This window comes from Jatropha curcas, chromosome 4 (assembly GCF_041381405.1).
Source record: "Jatropha curcas cultivar XTBG-Jc1 chromosome 4, XTBG_Jcur_1.0, whole genome shotgun sequence".
Lineage (NCBI taxonomy): Eukaryota > Viridiplantae > Streptophyta > Magnoliopsida > Malpighiales > Euphorbiaceae > Jatropha > Jatropha curcas.
This window is the reverse complement of record NC_143154.1, coordinates 2,587,031-2,605,915: the sequence shown is the minus strand read 5'-3', so window position 1 is coordinate 2,605,915 and position 18,885 is coordinate 2,587,031. Positions and strand designations below refer to the sequence as shown.

Here is an 18,885-nt window from a genome sequence, read left to right as displayed (position 1 = left end):
ATTTTCAACATAGAAATAAGACTCCCTAATTTCCATCGGTAGATAATTTTCATTTTGTGTAAATTGCCGATGTTCAGACCCATTACTAGAAACCGTCTAATCGGGTTCGGAATTTAGTCAGTTAAGGTTCCTCGCCCCTCCCTATAAATGCGTTTAGTAGAGATTGAACCCAATAATTCTTTCCACATGTTCAGTCTACTTTGTCAACTGAGTCATAATCCGTAAGTCCATGTTAGACATATTTAATTTCAGTAATGGGCACATGTTACCTTTCTGTAATCACCAATAAGAATGTGACACATCAGCAATCAATTGCCTTCCATGAGGAATGATGATTCCATTTTCAAAGTGTCATTGATACTCAAACCAAATTGACCTTGCAACCAAATATTGTAGTGTCATCTTCGAACCTCTAATTGAAGGATTTTTCTATAGTGACATCATGTAAAGTCATGTTGCTTAGGTACAAAATAATAGCTTCAATTAACATTTTTAACATTTTGTAAAAATTACTGTATTTTATAAAGTTGTTATACTAACTAAAAGCTAATATTTTGTAAAAGATATATTTTTTATAAACGTCAGATTACAAAATAGTAAGTCTAATCTACATATTGTGGCTCAATTGGAATGCAGGCTGGATATGTGAAAAAAGTTATCGTGCTTAATCCCCACTAAACACACCTGTAATGAGAGGCGGTATGCCTTACCTCTGACTAAGTAATGTTTTAATTAGTAGATCAATTGTGAAAAATACCTATTTTTTGGAAAATGACTATTTACAAACTAGTAGATCGATTGTGAATGTTTTATAAAATTTTCAAGTATTTGATAAGGCTTTGGCTGTTATGGTGACAGATTCTCTATTTGTTTACAGTCTGAGAGCACAAAAACTAGATGATGAGTATGGCCTGTTCTTTTTTGTTTCTTTATCATTCTTCTTCTTTGTTTTCTGCACCCTTTAGGTCTTGTTCTCTCTTTTTTCAGCTTTATTTTCACTAGTTCCATTTTTCTTCGTGATCCAGTGATCTGCCATCTTCTTCAAAACTCTTAACCCATTTGGTTCTTTCATCCAATTCATGTAATCATGTTCCTGCAACTCCACGTTTCTCCAATTATACATTATGGCAAAGCTTCTTTACTTAACATTTTATATTGTTAGCAGAACTAAACTCATCGCACGTCTGAAAGGTTAGAGTTTGAAACTTGGAAATTACTATTATGTGAATAATCTCTTGAATGTGTTCTGAATATATATATAACTAAACTTGCATTTTTTTTTTTTTCAAAAAATTATTATTTTATCCTTCTATTTTGTCGTATATTCTTGTATTTACCAATTATCTTGTCCTTATATTTTGCCAAAATTAACTAATATATCTATGTATTAAACGGAAAAAAGTCAAAAAATGTAAAAATATAAGGAAAAAGTAGTAAATTTCCTCTATTAATTAATAAACTCTGCAACTGATCTCAAATATAATGAGAAAAATAAAAAAGAACTATTATTTCTTTTTCTTTTTTTTTTTTTTTTTTTTTTTGAGAATTGTTATCTAACAAGAACAAAATATAAAATTATTATTATTAGGCTAAAGAAAGACGAAGGGGAATATGTATGTATAAAGGTTATGGACCAAGCAAGAAGGTCCAGGTCAACAAATGTTAAGCTTTTGACAAAATAAAACATGGAGGATTGAAATCACAATAATAGTTGACCAAACTCAGCTTCTTTTCCAACAACAATGATGCTTATAATGGCACGCAATAAGGCAGTTCTTATGAGCTTTTCATGCATGGAAAATGTGGAAAAATTCTGAAAGGATCAATCCTTTTCACATCCTCCACCACCAAAAAGTGTTCTACTTAAAATTTAAAAATAAATAAAAAGATAACAAATATTATGTATTCATCTAGTAACCAGATTCTTTAGAATTCAATCGGATATGAACTAGAAAAGCTAAACCAAACACAGCTGCCCATATTTCATCAATCCCGAAACCGAATTATAATACATAGAAAGGAAATTAATGATTTGGTTTTGGGTTGGATGTTTGGTAGAAAATATTTTATAGAAAATAGCACGAAAATAATGTGTTCTGATAAAAATATATATATATATATATATATATATATAATAAATTATTAATTGTTATATGCTGCAAAGGGGGGCAGCTTTCCACATTTTGCTGAAGGGACTATAATTACTTCTTTTGACACCTTTATTTAAATATATTTAAAAATGTCAGTCACCCTTTATGCCTCACATCGTTCAACTAAGTTCAAATTCCCATTCCCAGACCCATTGAACCATTTTCAATTTGGATATGAAGGCCACAACTCACAAGCTTTTTGATATTTCATCCAGGTTATAAAAATAAGAAAGAAGAAACAGTCATATTTTTTAGTACATAAAACCAACTTTTATAGGCACCTCAAACAAAATCCCACATTGCCCAAACTGGTCGGACAGTTAAATTTACTTCTGTTCAGAAGTTTAAAGACCTATTCTTCCGGTTCACTTCGAATGTTCCAACTTCTGAAGCACGAGTGCCGCAATCAAGAGACACAAACCTTTACCTTGCCAAAATAAGGTTACAAGTGAAATGCAGAGGCTGAACCCGAAGGTTAATGCGTATGTGGGCTTTTTAAGGTTGAAGAATGCTTAGTTCCAATTAGATGTTCTCTCAAAGAAACATACTTAAGGATTACACTTTGTTTTCGATCAGTATAAAAGAGAACAAAGCTGGGTTAATGACAAAAACTATTTTCGGTACAGCTCAGGCCGAAACAAAAGCTAACTTCCAACTTTTGGGGCCATTACAGGCCCAGCCTCATTTGATACGACGTAATTAAAGATCGAAGCATATATTAATTAAATAGACTCGAACAAAGTTCTATAATAAACGCATTTGAAAGATCTCCCATTGCAAAGAAGCCAGCGTATATGAATTCCTAAATACCGATCTTCAATACTCTTATAACAGCAGCAGAATTAACAAAACCAAAATACCAGAATTCCAATTATTCAGCTTAGGTATGAAAGTACAAGTTCCTTCATAATTCACAAGTGTCAATAGGGTATTCACAATGATAACACTTTAATCTACATCCAAGGGCAAAGATATGAATGTCAGATAAAATAATAATAATAAAAAAAAAAAAAAAGGGATTGATTATAGCGAAAGTATATGACTAAGCAAGAAAAATGATATAGAAGGGCATAATACTATTAGTTGTCATCTTAACAAGCAGTGAATTATACAAACTACCAACATTTAGAAAGTCAACTACAAGCATTCAGTAATTGATATTAGCATAGCAAAATAGAGACAAAAGTAGAAGCACAAGAACAGCGAGCTAAATGACCAAACAGCAATTGATATTTAGGCCCTTTCACCACGAATTCGCCTAGCAAGTTGAATGTCCTTAGGCATGATAGTAACCCTCTTAGCATGGATTGCACAGAGATTAGTGTCTTCGAACAAACCAACAAGATAGGCCTCTGCAGCCTCCTGAAGGGCAAGAACTGCATGGCTCTGAAACCTCAAATCCGTCTAAACAGAAACCAAAATAAATTAACAACCGAGCAATGTAAACAACTAATTAAATGAAAATGAATGAATGCAGTTTCACAAGGCATTATTAACCTTGAAGTCTTGAGCAATTTCACGAACAAGACGTTGGAAAGGTAGCTTGCGGATCAAGAGTTCAGTGCTTTTTTGATACTTACGAATCTCACTGTTGGAAAGATACGGATATATACATATTAATTATATATTAAAGAGGGAATCAAAAAAGTATATAGTGAGGGTGAAACACCTACCGGAGTGCCACAGTACCAGGACGGTAACGGTGGGGCTTCTTGACTCCACCAGTGGTGGGTGCAGACTTTCTTGCAGCCTTCAAATTCAAAATAAGGAAACAATTATAGAATGTAAAATTTCATATTAAGTATAACACTGCAGAAAATAATTGTTACACTCATTAAGCTACTGCAAACAAAAAATAAATGTAAATAATTTCTTCTATTCCTCTTAACAGATAAGATTGTGATTGTCAGAGCTTTGAGAATAGGACTCCATGGTGCAATCAGCATTTATTAGGCTAGCATTACAGTGGGTGGTGGAGTTGTGATAACTATGAATTATATATATAACTCACCGAGAGCCCCAAATTTGGGCTCCATTATCATGAGAGTAATTCAAATTCGGTTCCATTAGCAATAACACAACATAAAATAAAGTAAACAAATTACAAGCACTTCAGCAGAACACACCATTTGCTTAGATGTGCTTCCATATTGTGAGCATTTTTACGCAAGTTACTGATAACCTAAGAATGAGAAACTGACTTGCAAACAGTGATATTAGCGAGACATTTCTAGTGAATGACATCAATTGACTAACATCGCAACATAGTTTGTGTTTCAGGTTTCCAACTTTATTTTTGTAGGTTATACAATTTTGCTGCAGTTAAGTATGGCAAAAATGTGTTCAAAACGTCATCTGCTACCCATTTAGAAGTAATGGTGCAAGAACTATCAATCATGTATGATAGGCCAAGTTAAAGAATGATTCTAGTGTTTTCTGGCTAGAATAATGAAGAGCATAGATACTGTTTGCAGAATTCCTCAGAAATGCCATATTGACCACTTTACTAGGTATAATTACCGCCAACAATTGCCATAATCAATGATTAATACCACACATATACCAGCTGAGTTGGGTGTATCAAATCAATTTTCCTTAATCGCTGCTTCTTTTTTTCAAAAAATTTTTAAGAAATCCAAAAGGGAAAAAAAAATTCAATTTTTTAACTTAAAAAAACAAATACTTCTAATATGAGTAGCTACACGGCATTCTCCTGAATCTTAAGAATTTAATATCAATGGAAGAGCAAAAGGAACTTTAAAAATGAAATCAATCTCAAACTCTAACTAAATAGAAAAGGTCCAAATGCAACCGCACAAATGCGCAAATTTGCAAATGAAAACACAGAGAGAGAGAGAGAGAGAGAGAGAGAGATAGATGTATGCCTTAGTGGCTAGTTGCTTCCGGGGAGCCTTCCCGCCAGTGGATTTGCGAGCGGTTTGTTTGGTACGGGCCATTATTCACCTGAAAATGTGAAACACAAAACCGAAACGAACATGAATTGTAAATTATTGGAGAAAAAATTGAACAAATAATGGAGTAGATCTGAAAAAATCGTGAAATTCGTATTTCTAGGGTTTGCAGTTTCCTCGAATACCTAGAGAACAAAGAAGCCTTCTAATTCGAATTTCAAATGTGGCGACAAAACGTAACATTACGACGGTAGGTTAGGATTTATAGCAGGATTGGTTTATACGTAACGACGCCGTGGAAAATAAGTGTATGATGTAATTACAATTAGCCCTGGAGGTTTACCTAAATTACGATTTAATCCTTATATTTGTTAAAAATAACTAACGTACCTTGCATTTAAAAATACATGGAAATTTCTCCCTACTGTGCCTCTATTAAACTATGACGTCCTTCCATCCAAATCTATAATTTTGATGTTAATTTTCAATAAAAAGACGAAATTATCCTTGTTTTCTGCAGCTCAACCTTTAAATATGCTCAATTTGAAATCTGTAAGCATGAAATTTTCCTCAATTTGAAATCTTCAAGTAAACTAACAATTAACATGCTCAAATTTCATTAGAGAATAGGAGAAGGAAGGGATTAAATCACTTTAGTGCTTCCTTTATCAACCAAATGCCAAATGATATTTAGGAACTTTAGTGTCGTCTGATCCAAAAAAAACCATAAAATGGAAATATTGAATTTTGAGATTTGAATATTCTCTGTAATCTATAAAAATTTTACAATGGACAAGGATTTTAATATCAATGTTTTAATTTACCTTCCCGCATGATGAAGAATTTTAATATTGGTATTTTGATTCGTCTTCCCAATCTTCTCTACATCTTCAATCTGATATTGTATCATGAAGAACTTTTTAATTCTCACTATTCAAAATGAACATCTATCTCCATTTATAAATATTCATGAATATTCAGTAATCATTTATCACAAGACTCATAAAATTTAAAATTAAATCAAACTCTAATGAAAAAATAAACAATACTTTTTAAAAAATGAAAATAGCACATAAAAAAAAAAAAATACAAAAATCATGTTAGCACCACATATGATCGATCTGGGTTTTCTACGCAATTTTATTTGTGTCTTTCTAAGGAAATTGATCTTATCAAGTTAAAAAATCAATATCTTATCATCTATCTGTACAAAAAGCAAAGAAACGTATGACAGGAGCTTGCCTGCCCAATCGAAGGAGTTTCCGCGTTGCATTGATGGAATCCAGAGACTTCATTCGTCAATCCCACTTCACAGATTGTTTTAATAACAGAAAATAAAATGATAACACAATTTCTTAATTATTTAATTCAGCTCTAAAAATTCAGATTTATATTATATAAAAAAGCAGGAGCTAACATCACAGCACAAAACAGAGTTCCATCAGCCCTAATTTTTCAGAGATCACAAAACAAAACAATACCCATTATGTGCAAAACAGGGCATACATAAACATAAACAAACAGACACACACTCTCTCTTATTTACATCAACATAATATTATTATCGCTAATCCTAATACAATTACCATCCTTTATCCATTTTCTACGCTCAAGAAGAAGCAGTAGCAACAGCAGCCTTCTTGGTTCTTTTAGCAGTAGGAGATTTAATTGACTTGGGCTGTTTAGGTTTAGCAGGAGTTGATTTCTTTGTCTTCTTAGCTCCAACAGCTCTCTTTGCAGGCTTCTTTGCAGCTTCGACAGTTTTGTTAACAGACCTTGTCTTTCTTGTCGTAGCTGTTTTGGGTTTGTTGTTTTCTTTGTTAGTAGTTTTAGTACTCTTTGAAACTTCTTTGGTGGTTGTGTCTTTCTCTTTCTTGCCTGCTGATAATTTATAAGAAGCTCTGATCTTTGTCAGCTTTCCTCGAGCAGCCGAGTTTTTTAACTGTAAAGCTAAGATTTTCTTGAAATTTGCTGGTAATACTGCTTTGTGCTTTTCTTCCATGTATTTAGCTATGGCGTATGGGCTCGATCCACTCTTTTCGTTTAAAGCCAGCAGAGCTTCTTTGATCATCTGGGTAATCAACGGAATTAACTCTTAAATTCATTTCACATGATAAAATTTAGAAAAAAATAGCAAAACTCAAACCAGAATTCATACCTGAAAATATGGAGGATGAGAAGCAGTTTTAGGCTGTTTAGGCTTCTTCTCTCTTGGAGCTCTGGTTTTCTTCTCCTTCACAGGTTTAGTCTCCGCCGGCTTAGCCTCCTCTGTCGCAGGCGGTGGCTGTTCAACGGTGGAAGCAACTTCAGCTTCTTTTTCGGTAGTCATCTTAAGCAGAGATGCAAAATAAACAAAAGGAATTATCACTTATTCGCTTATATCACTAATTCATTTTCCAGAGGAAAGTGAGATTTATAGTAAAGCAATAATCTGTGACACAGGCAAGAGAGTACCGTGATTGGTTAATATTAGGCGTTGGAGATTGCCAACGTGTATAAGGAGAAATCTAGAACGTGCACGTGGAGAGGAATCACAGCGTTTCTTTGTTATGCTTTTGATTTGATGGTGCGTAAATGGTAGGCAGAAATGAGACACTTTGTGGATAGGAACATCAGCTAAGCTTTAAGGTTTTTGGTTTTCTTTGATAAAGGGAAGTTTGAAGGATGTGTTTTTTGGTTGGATTTAGAGTTAAATTTCAATGGCTATTTTAAGGTTTTTAATGTAGAAATTTTTTGGGATTGAAGATTAGAAAGTGTAGATTATAATGATGTGTAAATGAGGTAAAATGGTTGCCATTAGAGTGTAAATATTGAGGTTTTCCTGAAAAATAGTGTTTATTGTTTTCTTTCTCCATTTTTTTTTTAATTTTGGGTTATTGAATTCTATGGGTTAGGACTTGTGGATTTATTGGAGAGACATACATGGATTTTCCCTACATTCTAGAAAAATAATTAAAATTAAAATTTTTTTTCTGTAAAACACTGATATGATCTATTACCAGAATTTAATCACAGTTAAAGCTTTTTGTCCCTCCCTGAAGCATATTTGATGGAGATTGAACTCAAAACTCTTCCTACATATTCATTCTGCATTGCCAATTAACCCACAACTGTAGGTAAAATTAAAATTTATTTAGTACAAGAAAAGTTAGCTAAAAAATTAAACTTCCCAAGAAACACATCAACTTATCATATTTAGTTTTCATTAAGTCCTAAAATTCCGAGATAATTGTGTTTAACTTTCTTGTAGGTGGTCTAATTTCCTTGATCGAATACTCTTTCTGTCTCAAAATATTCACATCCTTTTTTAAATTATTATGTAGAATTGCTTTTTATAGACTAATTATTGATATGACCTTCATCATTGATTCTTTATAGGTTGATTATTGACATAATCTATATACTACTTAAAAACTTTTCCTTTCGCGTACAAATAATTTTTTTTTTTTTCAAATTCAACTATTAAAAATTATTTTTACTCTAACCAATTAAATACTTCGATATTTTGAACTTATTTAAAACTCATTTAAGAAAATATTTAAAACAACATTCTAGAATATTTTTAATTAGTTCATTGAAAAGCACAATAATCATATTTAGCTCTCTATTCAAAATTTATAGTTTCTCAAATTTGCTTTTAGATTCAAGCAAAAACAAATTAATAAATGATTTGGATTAGCCCTTTTGAAATTAAAATAATTTTATATGAATAATTATTCAAAGTTTTATGTTTCCTTGTGTAAATCAATTTAAATTAAAATTATAGATTGAAACAAAAATTAAAATTAATTTTTATTACATAATTTATCTTGTTTTTTATTTGAAAAATATTATATAATAAAATAAGCTTACACTAAAAGACTTTTAGCTGAAACAGAAAATATTTTTAATGTCTTTGAGTATTAAGTTATATATATGAAAAAAAAAATTATAATTACCGATTGAATAATTGTAAAATAAAATTTAAAAAAAAATGGTTAAGATGTAAAATCATTTTCATTTTTCAGTTCAAACAAATAAATAATAAATCATTTTAATGGTTTCTTTCAAGCAATCTATCCAACAACAAAAAAAAAAAAAAAAAAAGATACTTTATAACTTCATTTTTAATTCTAACTATTTCTTTTTTCAATGCAATTCTAGTTTAATCTAATTGAACAATGAACTTGCTATAATTTACAGGCTTCAACTCCAATCAAAATTCAACAATCAAATTGATCTTTTTTAGTTACAATGATTTTACAATTCTTGACCTAGGGTATAATTGACACTAAACTTTAAATTGAGATACAATTGATAAAAATTTATAGGGTGCAATAGTTAAAACGTTAAAGAGATTGGGTGAAATTGACTTTTAGGCCAATCAAAAGTTACATTTCAAGCTGCTCACTCTTTCTACTAATTGCAATCCAGAATAATTTCGCATATAACAATACTGCTAAACTCTCTAAAAACTGCCAGGACACCCTGCAACTGCAGGTAGAAACATAATAATGACCGACCGGCTAAATCTTTCAACGAAATGGCAGAGATTGCAAAAGCCACAATAACGATTATCGAATTCAAATGATCAAATTAGATTCACAAGAAAAAAAGGAAAATTACTGCCCAAAAAAAAAAAAAAAACCATCAGACTCAGACTAACTGCTCAACTAACAAATCAAAATCACATACTAACCACTTTTAAACATATTTGCAATAGCCAACATCACTTACCCCACTTTTGGTCGTCGCCACAGATCACATATCATCGTCCAAAAGGCCAGCAGTAAAGAACACAACCAAAACAAAACAAACTGACTCAATTGCTGCAACTAACATTAGAAAACAAAGAACACATACCAAAAACAAATTTCTCTAACCGACTCAATTACCTGTTTCAGGAAAGCAGCAAATCTTCTCAATTGGAAAATCAACTGTTTACTAATGCTTTTAAATTGTAGTTTTCCAAAAACCAGCAGCATTATCTCTAAACTGAAGAAACTATGAACGGAAAAATCATGTCGACGGTAGTTGTGTACATGAATTGATTGTAATGATAATGGTACTGGCAATTGTAATGCTACAAGTAGCAGAGAAGTTCACAATGAGAAGTTAGAATTCATGATAATGGCAGTATCTGTAGCACAGGTGGTGTCATCACAGGGCAGTGGTTATGGTGTTATGGCAAAAACATCAGCATCAGCAACATCAGAGAGTTTATGGTAGTTGGGCGGACAAATAGGTAATGGTGTTAATGACAGAGTTGCTGGATAATATATCGAATTATTAAAGGCGATATGAACAATACAACAATCTATACCACCTTTTTTCACTCATAAAAACCATAAATGCAAAGAAAAGACACCTTAGAAACTTTAAGATAAAATTTGAATGGAAAGAAAGCAATTGTACTTAAACAAGGTAAAGAAGCCAAATCAAAGAAAAATGCAACACAGGTCATAAAGAGTGAGATTAAGAGTGAAAAACATAAGATAACAAACATTGAAAGGAAGGGGGCAAAAATAGAGGAAGCTTTAAAGAGCAAGGAATGAGATTGATTTGAGATTAAGCGCTTCCATGTCTACATGAAGAAAGAAAAGAGACTAGTGGGTGGTCCAGCAAAAGTGAGGCAGGCTAGGAATAATGCTGATCCCATAGATTTAAATTATAATAAAAACAACTCAGCGGTCCATCTAGAACCCTACAACCTAAAATCAAAAAAGCAGCAAGACAGAGAGTATATATGAGTGTATACATAAACACGACCACCAAATTATTAACCATAAAATTTTTGTAACCACAAAAAGTCAAAACTGAAATTTTAAAAAAAAAAAAAAAAAGTCAAAATCAAACCAATTGATTCAGAAAACTGTTTTTTCAGTTTGAATTTCAACTTCAGAAAAGTTCTCCTTGAAAACACTGCAGTAAAGCTGTTTCCCAAACAAAAACTAGTAACTATCTAGAGGGGATCATTTGGTAAGGGAACTAGGGGTAAACAGATAAACTAAAGGGTAGCATACTCTCTAAACAAGCCCAACTCTTCTTGATGTTCAAGGATCAGAATCATTTTCTTTATTTCTAACAAGAAAATAGAGAAGCAAGTTGATGGTATTGATCATTTTCATCAGCAAAAAAAAAAAAAATTACTGACTGCTTGCAAAAGCCATGCAGAGTATCAATATGCCCAAGAAAAGAAATAAAGAGCTCAAAAAATCTTTGTGCCAAGACAATCAAGAAGATTTCAAACAATCTACCAGCACTGAGCACAATTTTTGAACCCACATCAAAGAACACAGTGCAGCAAAGAAAGTAAAACTAATCAGTCTACCAATACTAATGGTAGTCTTACAAAGCATGTGTGAGTCCATGTACAAAAGCGAACACACAAAGTTAATGAGGGTTCAAACAGTAAACCAATACTAGAAAAGTGACTCCACCATTTAAAATATGTATCTCAAACACAAACATAATCAGTTTAGACAGCTAACCATCTACTTTTGAAATGAAAAGACAAACTGAGAAACTGAGAAATCAAAAGGCTCAATGGAAAACCAACCAACCAACCACATTCAGCTCACAACTTCTTTCAGTTTGGTGTTCCAATTTCTTGCCAGTTTCAGAATCTTTATGAACTCTCACACAAGGGTTCTTCTAAACCAAACTGGACAACCCAGAGATAGATTATTGGAAGAGTGAACTTGAACTGGAACAAATAACTTAAATGTAGTTAACTTTTCCTAATCTTCAAGGATCAGAACTATTACCTCTATTTCAAATGAATAAAAGAGAGGAAAGTTAATGCCCTTCATTTTCAATTGTAATCACCATTTCATTGTTCCATAAGCCTAGTCTTATGAGATATATTCAAATCACTTGAGGCATAAACCAGTTTGTCAGGACATGAGTACTCGTAAAATATGAATTTGCAGGAAATGACGCATCAAAATTATAACCCCAATGTGCAGGATTGCAGGTCCTTACCACCCACCAAAATGCTTGAAGCTTTGAAAAGCACTTCATCAACCATCTAAAGTTATAAGGCACAAACATTTTCCTGTAAAATGAGGTTTCCTTGAAAAGGCATACTAAGGTCATTTCTTTATTTATACAGTGCAATCAGAATAAAATTTAACCCTAAAATCTATTCATCAAATGGGACACATTCATCAATACCAGAAAGTCCTGTCCCCTAATCAAAAGATTCTTTTTAAAGGTACCATAAAAATCTCTCTCAGAACATACAAAACTTAATTTGCTCAATCACCAACTAACATAATGAGAACCTATCAATTATTTAGCTCCTCGGATATGATACTATACAATGATTTATTTATGAGCATTGATAATGTTAATGAACAACCAAAATAAGTTACAAATGACAAGAGATTCCGAGTAATACTTTAATCCGATATCAACAGATATGATATCAACATCCACCTTGTAACCAAAAGTAACCACTAATATTTATTCAGCACAATTCCATACCAATTCACAAAAATCTCAGATCATATAACAGGTTAAGCTTTTATAATTCCCACATGTTAGGCATACAAACTCTAAACCTTTTTCATTTTTACACAAATCTTCAATGTAGTCTCCATAATGCCTCCATCAGCTTGCTTGATATTTTAACTACTGCACCACTTTTGACTGTGAACCCCTTGATTTAAAATTCTCTTTCAAACAAAGATGTCACCAATATGGTTTCAATTTCAGCTCAAGATGACAACAGGAAACCAATAGCTGAAATTTAGAAAAGTTCATTCCAAAAGTCCTCAAGTAGTTCAAACCTAAATGAAAAGGTAAAATGCCTATTCGAATCCTCAACATACAGAGTATATCACTTAGTCTATGTCCTCTGGAGACAACCTAAACTAGACAATTTAAACATTCAGCACACTGCATCATGTGATTCAGATAGAGAAAGCAAGAAGTAAGAGCATTGAGAGGAAAAACAGAAAGAAAACACCAAGAAAGTAATGGAGACGTGACTTCAACAATTTTTTTCAATAGCAAGCCATTTGCCTGTGACTATTGAAGCGCATCCTGCTATTCCAAGCCCCACCACCTAGTCACAATTAAAATTAGAAGCATAAACCATTAGCATTAAAAGTTCACCTTTAAAAAAGAAAATTTAAGAGCGCAAGGCAGTTCATATTACCAAACAGCCATATGTCTAATAGTAATAACCACCTCCATATGGACGATCATTCCTGTAATAAGGTGGATATGCACCATACTGCAACAGAAATAAGCGATAAAATATGATGAGATTGTCAACACTTGCACATGAAATGAGATAAGAAAGGGATTGATTACTTACTTCAGGACCATAATAACCATGCGAGTAAGGATCGCCGCCTGCTTCATAATTGTCTAAAAGATGAAACCAAAAGATGATAAATATCACAAAAAAATAAACCAGATAATAAAACCATGCCAATAGAAAGCAATAATGAGAATGAATTACCCCTACCACGATAATGTGTCCCGTGAAATGGAACTCCTGGGTCAGCATAATCTACCCGGGGCCTGAGCCTACTAGGTTCTGAATAATCAGGTTCATGGTCCTAAAGCAAGAGAAAAAGTTATAAACTCATAAAGATACTAACAGAGGCAACAGAGGCCACAGCAATACAGCCTATAGATGAACATCAACCAAAGGAAGAAGATAAAGAAATCCAACTCACATTCACATTCACCTTTAAGCAAGCAAAAGAGGAAGCGTCTATATATAGACGACAGAACTTACAGTCATGTAAAATGGCCGCTTCATTCCATGTGCACCATCATCATAGAAATAAGGGTCATCAAAGTGCCTCCCGACATAAGGCCTATCAAAGGCTTCTGGAGAAAATGGTGGCCTCCTAGAGGAAGCATGGTCCCCATGCCCTCTTTCAGAGGCATTAAACCAAGGTCTACTGAAATTAGTTCTCGATGGACCACCAGCTGCGACACCCCTGCCAGCAGGGTGATAACCACCTCTGAGAGCACCCCTTCTTCCTCCTAATTTTGTATATTAGCATTAAATTAGATTGCAAGAGAACCTAAAGATTGTCTTTGTGAATGTGTGAATGTAAAGCGAGAAAGAGAGAGAACCTCGGCCAATAATTTGCCTCCCATGAAACATGTCATATCTGTTATTGAAATGATACTCGTTGGGACCCATTCTACTAGGTTGACCACGCCCTCTCTGATAGAAACCCCTACCGCGCTGGAAATTTGACCAGTTGAAGTGATGTCCACCACGCCCAAAACCCCTTCCTGTGAAAAATTAATGATAAATCACATGCAACTGTATAACTTACAAACAATCAGAAAGATATTAACCCTCAAAAATAGAACATACCAAATCTTGAAGAGGTTCCACTGCCAGCACGATCAATCAGAAAGCCACCACACATTCCACCCTTCACAGCCTGAGTTTTAGGCATAGGATTTGACAACCTTGCCTTCACTCTTGTCTGCCAGTAAATGAGAACACCATGAACACAGTTAAACAACATCCGCTTGAGTTCAATACTAGGTTAAAAATTTATCATGCATTGTGCAAAAGAATCAGTGAATGCTGCAGACATTTACGGTGAAATAAAAAATTTTATCTTAGACAAAGCATGCAGTGACATTATGGATGTCTTTATTACAAATGAAAGGGATGCACTCAGTTACCAAGCTTGTTTTCTCAATTTCTACAAGGAAACATAAAGAAAAAAGAAAAAAAAAATTATAAAGGAGAGGAAATAAAAGAGACAACAAAAAAAGTACTTTTACCACCCTTAAATTCCTTTTAAAAGAAAATGCTAAGAAAAATGGACTATACAGGTAAAAATAATTTTTGTCACAAAGCAAAATTGACATAGGAGAGGAAACTCCTAATACTATACCTTTGAGTTCCCATCACCCACTTCTGTGTTGTTTATTCTTTCAATACAAGCAACAGCAGCTTCATGGGACGAGAAATCAACAAATCCAAAATCCTTCCTCTTGGCAGTTGACATGTTTCGGGCCAGGACAACTCGCACTATCTCCCCATAACCTTGCAAGTGTTCCCTAACACGGTCTTCATCCCAGAAAGGAGGAAGCCCATCAAGAAATACTGTCTTTACATGGGCCATAACTTCTGGATCAGGCTCACGTATAGGTTCAGCAAATGCTACTTTGGCAGTTCTCTCGGCATGACCAAATACAACATCATGCTTCTGAAGCCTCTTGTATGCATGCATTGCATCAGCATGGCAAGAGAACTCAAGAAATGCAAAACCACGGCTCCTTCCTTCATGCTGAACATCTGGGACGAGAGTGATGTTTTCAACACCTTCAACACCATATTCCTTCAACTTTTGTCTTATCTGCGAACAAGCATTCATCAAACATCAATTAACAAAAGCAATGTAAAACATTTATGAAATACTTACAGCTTCCTTTGTCCATGTGTTGCATATATTGCCCAAAAACAAAGTATCATTGTCCTCACTTGGTGCTGTTCCACATCGCTTTCCACAAATCTACAAACATGAAGACTTAGAACCAAGCATAAAAATGCTTATAAAAAAGAACTATAAGGAGATTCATACCACAGGGTTTTTCATTTCTGACAAAGCACGTTTCACGTGCTCCTTGTTTGCAAACTTGACAAATGCATATCCCTTGCTCTTATTTGTTGAAAGATTCCTATGCAATCGAACTTCAACTACTTCACCAATTTTCTCAAATACCTTTCTCACATCCTCCTCTGTAGCTTCTTTATCCAAGCCACCAACAAATATTTCATATTCTTTCTTTATCTTACGCTCCTTAGCTACAGCTGTTAATTCCTTTTGCTCCTCTTCTAGTGCCTCATCTTCTTCAACAGGCTCCTCAGGATCCTCTTCTACAAAGTCATCCTCACCATGATCCTCAAAGTCCAACCTATCACCATACTCCTCATATCCCTCGTCACCACCATATTCATCCTGTGAAGGTTGGGTCTCTTCCACTTGCAAATCCTCTTGGAAATTTTCTTTTTTATCAACAGCCTCAACTTTCTTGTCTTCCATGTTATCAAGATAATTTGTCTCAACCAACTTCGCTTCCTCTTCTTTGTCTGAGCTGATTGGTTCTTGATCCTTAGGGACCTCGCTGACCTCATTGGAAGGCAAGTCCATGTCCATTGTAGTTTGCTCCTCAGGGTCTTCATCGGTTTCTGCTGTTGACTGATTCTCCCTACCATATTCAACTACAGGTTCTTCTAGTTCAATCACAGCTTTTCCTTTCTCTAAAGATTCTGCAACATTTTCAGCAGCAGGTTCTCCCACTTCACTATTAGTTTCTTCCTTCTTTGCTAATTCCCCAACATTTTCATTAGCAGATTCCCCATTATTCACAGAGTCAAATTCCTTTACAGCAGCCACTTCCTCCTTCACACTCTCTTCATCCTTATCCTTTACACATTCTTCTATCTTCGGCATCTCCCCAGAAACAGCTTTTTCTGCAGCAGGAGTTTTAGTCTTTGCAGGCGTTTTTTTAACTACCTTCACTACTTTCTTCACTATTTTCTTGCGTGATACAACTTTTGTTTCAGGCGTCACTAAATTAGCATCCGTAGATGCGTTTGTTTCAGCAGTTACTATATTAAAAGAAAATGCATCTCATTAATCCATCAAAAACAGATAATAACCTTAATAAAAAAAAAAAAAAAAAAAAAAAAAAAAAAAAAAACGAGGTCAAGGATCAAAAAATTGACCTTTAATTCAATAAAGCAGGTTTTTTTTTCCTCTTCTCCGGTCGAAATTCTAAAGTATATAACTTTCATGCTCAAATTGAAAGCTAAGAAATTTAAAACTAACGCGCATGATACACGAACCAAGTAATGCCCTAAGTCAATATAATTCAATAATACCTGTAGCTTGTTCAGGCTTTGAATCAGAACCGGAAATCGGCGAGGTTGTGGCGGCTTCGTTGTTCTTTGCCTGCTTTGCTTTGGCAGCAGCGCTGCGCTTTGTCTCCGAGGTCTTTGGAGTGACGGATTCCGCAGCAGAATCGGGTGTGTTTTTGGTGGCCGATTTCCTGGACGGCGGCGTCTTTTTAGGAGCCGCCGATTTCGTCGCATCGGCATTTCTAGTCCTCATGTCGATCTGTCGTCGATGAGTGATTTTCACCAGTTTTCTGATTGCTGAACGAAGAGGAGGCAACAGATATGGAAGCGCAAACGAGGTGAATGTGTACCAAGGATTGAGGTAAGACGGCGTCGCTTTTTGTTGCTAGAAACGGGGGAGGAGACTGTCGTTTCATGACTAGCAAATTTCTCGGATTAATTATAGTGAATTAGAATAAATATAATAAGCTAGAATAATGAATTAAGACAACTTTAATAAATTATAGTAATTATAATAAATTAAAAATTCCAGCTTCATAAATTTTATTAAATTCCTCCTTTTGAATTATTTTAGAAAAATTAATTTAGATAACTCAGTGACTAAGATCACATATTAAGGTTGTGTTTGATTAGGTGTAATGCAATGTAATTAACACTCTATTATTATATAAAAATTTTTATAGCACCTTCAACTATTATTTTGATTTATTGAATACTTTAATTTATAAAATTATACTAATTAAATACTTCAACTTGCAAAAATTATTCCATTGAATACTCAAACTTTTTAAATTAGATCAATTAAACACTTATTAAATAGTTGAAAAATGTGAAAATTATACTAACTAGCATTAAATTGATATATTGCAAATAAATTCCAAAAATACTAAAAAAATATTATTGCTAGTATAAAGAGGGATACAATATAAATAAAATTCACAGCTTCATGGGCATGATAGGTCACTCATAAAATTTAACCAGCCACAAAGATTTTTTCTTGAAGTACAAGGATACATTCATGCATTTTACCATTTATTTATTCTTGTTTTGTTATTACATACTATACATATGTGTTATAATTAATTAACAATCACTACATATTAAATCCATAATTCTTAATTTATCCCCTAAATTATCAATTTCTTATAAATTAAGTCAAGTAACTAAAAAAGTCAATATCCTTGGTGATCAAGGCATTGATTTCATGTACACAATCCAGTAGTTGGGTTTGGTTCAATATAAGTTGTTGCACTATTTCATATTCATGCAGCTAGCTCTATCTCTTTGTTGGCTTGCTGAAATGTGTAGAAATTTTGTGAAAGGAAGACAGGGACTCAGTCATTAAACTATTTTTTCAAATAGTTCAAATGTGTAAGTGTTTCTTTTATATATTCATTTCTATTTGTTAATCTGGTTTGGGCTGGTTAAACTAAAAAAGTTTAAATCGAATTAATCGGTTTGGTTTGATTTTTAGATTTCAATTTAGTTTTAGTTTGAGTTTTGATTTTTATTACGTAATACTGAAAATCGAATCAAATTGAACCTAAAAATAAGTGAAAATTAAAAAATTAAAATCAACCAAACTAATTGAATTCAATTATGTAAATTAACTAATTTGGTTTGATTTGATTTACATTTTAAAAAATTTTGATTTATTTAGTTTTCATTGAATCATTTCGATTTTGACTAACCCTAATATTTATCCCTTTTATTTGAAATTTCCCTTGAATTATTATTTTTTATACCGTTTATTGCTTATCTGTTTATATTTATTATCCATCTATAAGATCCTGCATGTGATAAAAACAAAGTGAAAATCAATATTTTATAACACCTTAAAGCTTAAACTTTTACGCTCTATTTGGTATAAATAAATTCAAAATATGAAATTTATTTATAAATGAATTCTAAATAAAATTTATTTATAAATAAAATATTAATGTTTGGAATAAATTTAAATTTGAAAATTCATTTACTTTTATTTCTA

The 18,885-nt window shown here is 33.1% G+C and overlaps 3 protein-coding genes across 3 annotated transcripts; all 3 read right to left on the bottom strand.

The window, feature by feature from the left end:
* Positions 1–3,206: 3,206 nt before the first annotated feature.
* Positions 3,207–5,376, bottom strand: LOC105628664 (histone H3.3). The gene is made up of 5 exons (XM_012210124.4): positions 5,248–5,376; positions 5,036–5,114; positions 3,824–3,900; positions 3,648–3,738; positions 3,207–3,554 (listed from the first exon to the last, which is right to left on the bottom strand). Exons 2-5 carry the CDS (start codon positions 5,105–5,107, stop codon positions 3,384–3,386), a joined length of 411 nt encoding a protein of 136 aa, XP_012065514.1. The 5' UTR covers positions 5,108–5,114; positions 5,248–5,376; the 3' UTR covers positions 3,207–3,383.
* Positions 5,377–6,413: 1,037 nt separating this feature from the next.
* On the bottom strand, positions 6,414–7,464 carry HIS1-3 (histone H1-3). The gene is made up of 2 exons (XM_012210136.3): positions 7,221–7,464; positions 6,414–7,133 (listed from the first exon to the last, which is right to left on the bottom strand). The coding sequence occupies exons 1-2, from the start codon at positions 7,389–7,391 to the stop codon at positions 6,672–6,674; spliced, it is 633 nt and encodes a 210-aa protein (XP_012065526.1). The 5' UTR covers positions 7,392–7,464; the 3' UTR covers positions 6,414–6,671.
* A 1,918-nt stretch (positions 7,465–9,382) lies between these two features.
* LOC105628681 (uncharacterized) lies at positions 9,383–17,231 on the bottom strand. The gene is made up of 11 exons (XM_012210148.4): positions 16,923–17,231; positions 15,619–16,649; positions 15,460–15,549; positions 14,929–15,393; positions 14,394–14,508; positions 14,144–14,308; positions 13,797–14,050; positions 13,521–13,614; positions 13,368–13,420; positions 13,206–13,283; positions 9,383–13,112 (listed from the first exon to the last, which is right to left on the bottom strand). Exons 1-10 carry the CDS (start codon positions 17,149–17,151, stop codon positions 13,221–13,223), a joined length of 2,559 nt encoding a protein of 852 aa, XP_012065538.1. The 5' UTR covers positions 17,152–17,231; the 3' UTR covers positions 9,383–13,112; positions 13,206–13,220.
* Positions 17,232–18,885: the final 1,654 nt, after the last annotated feature.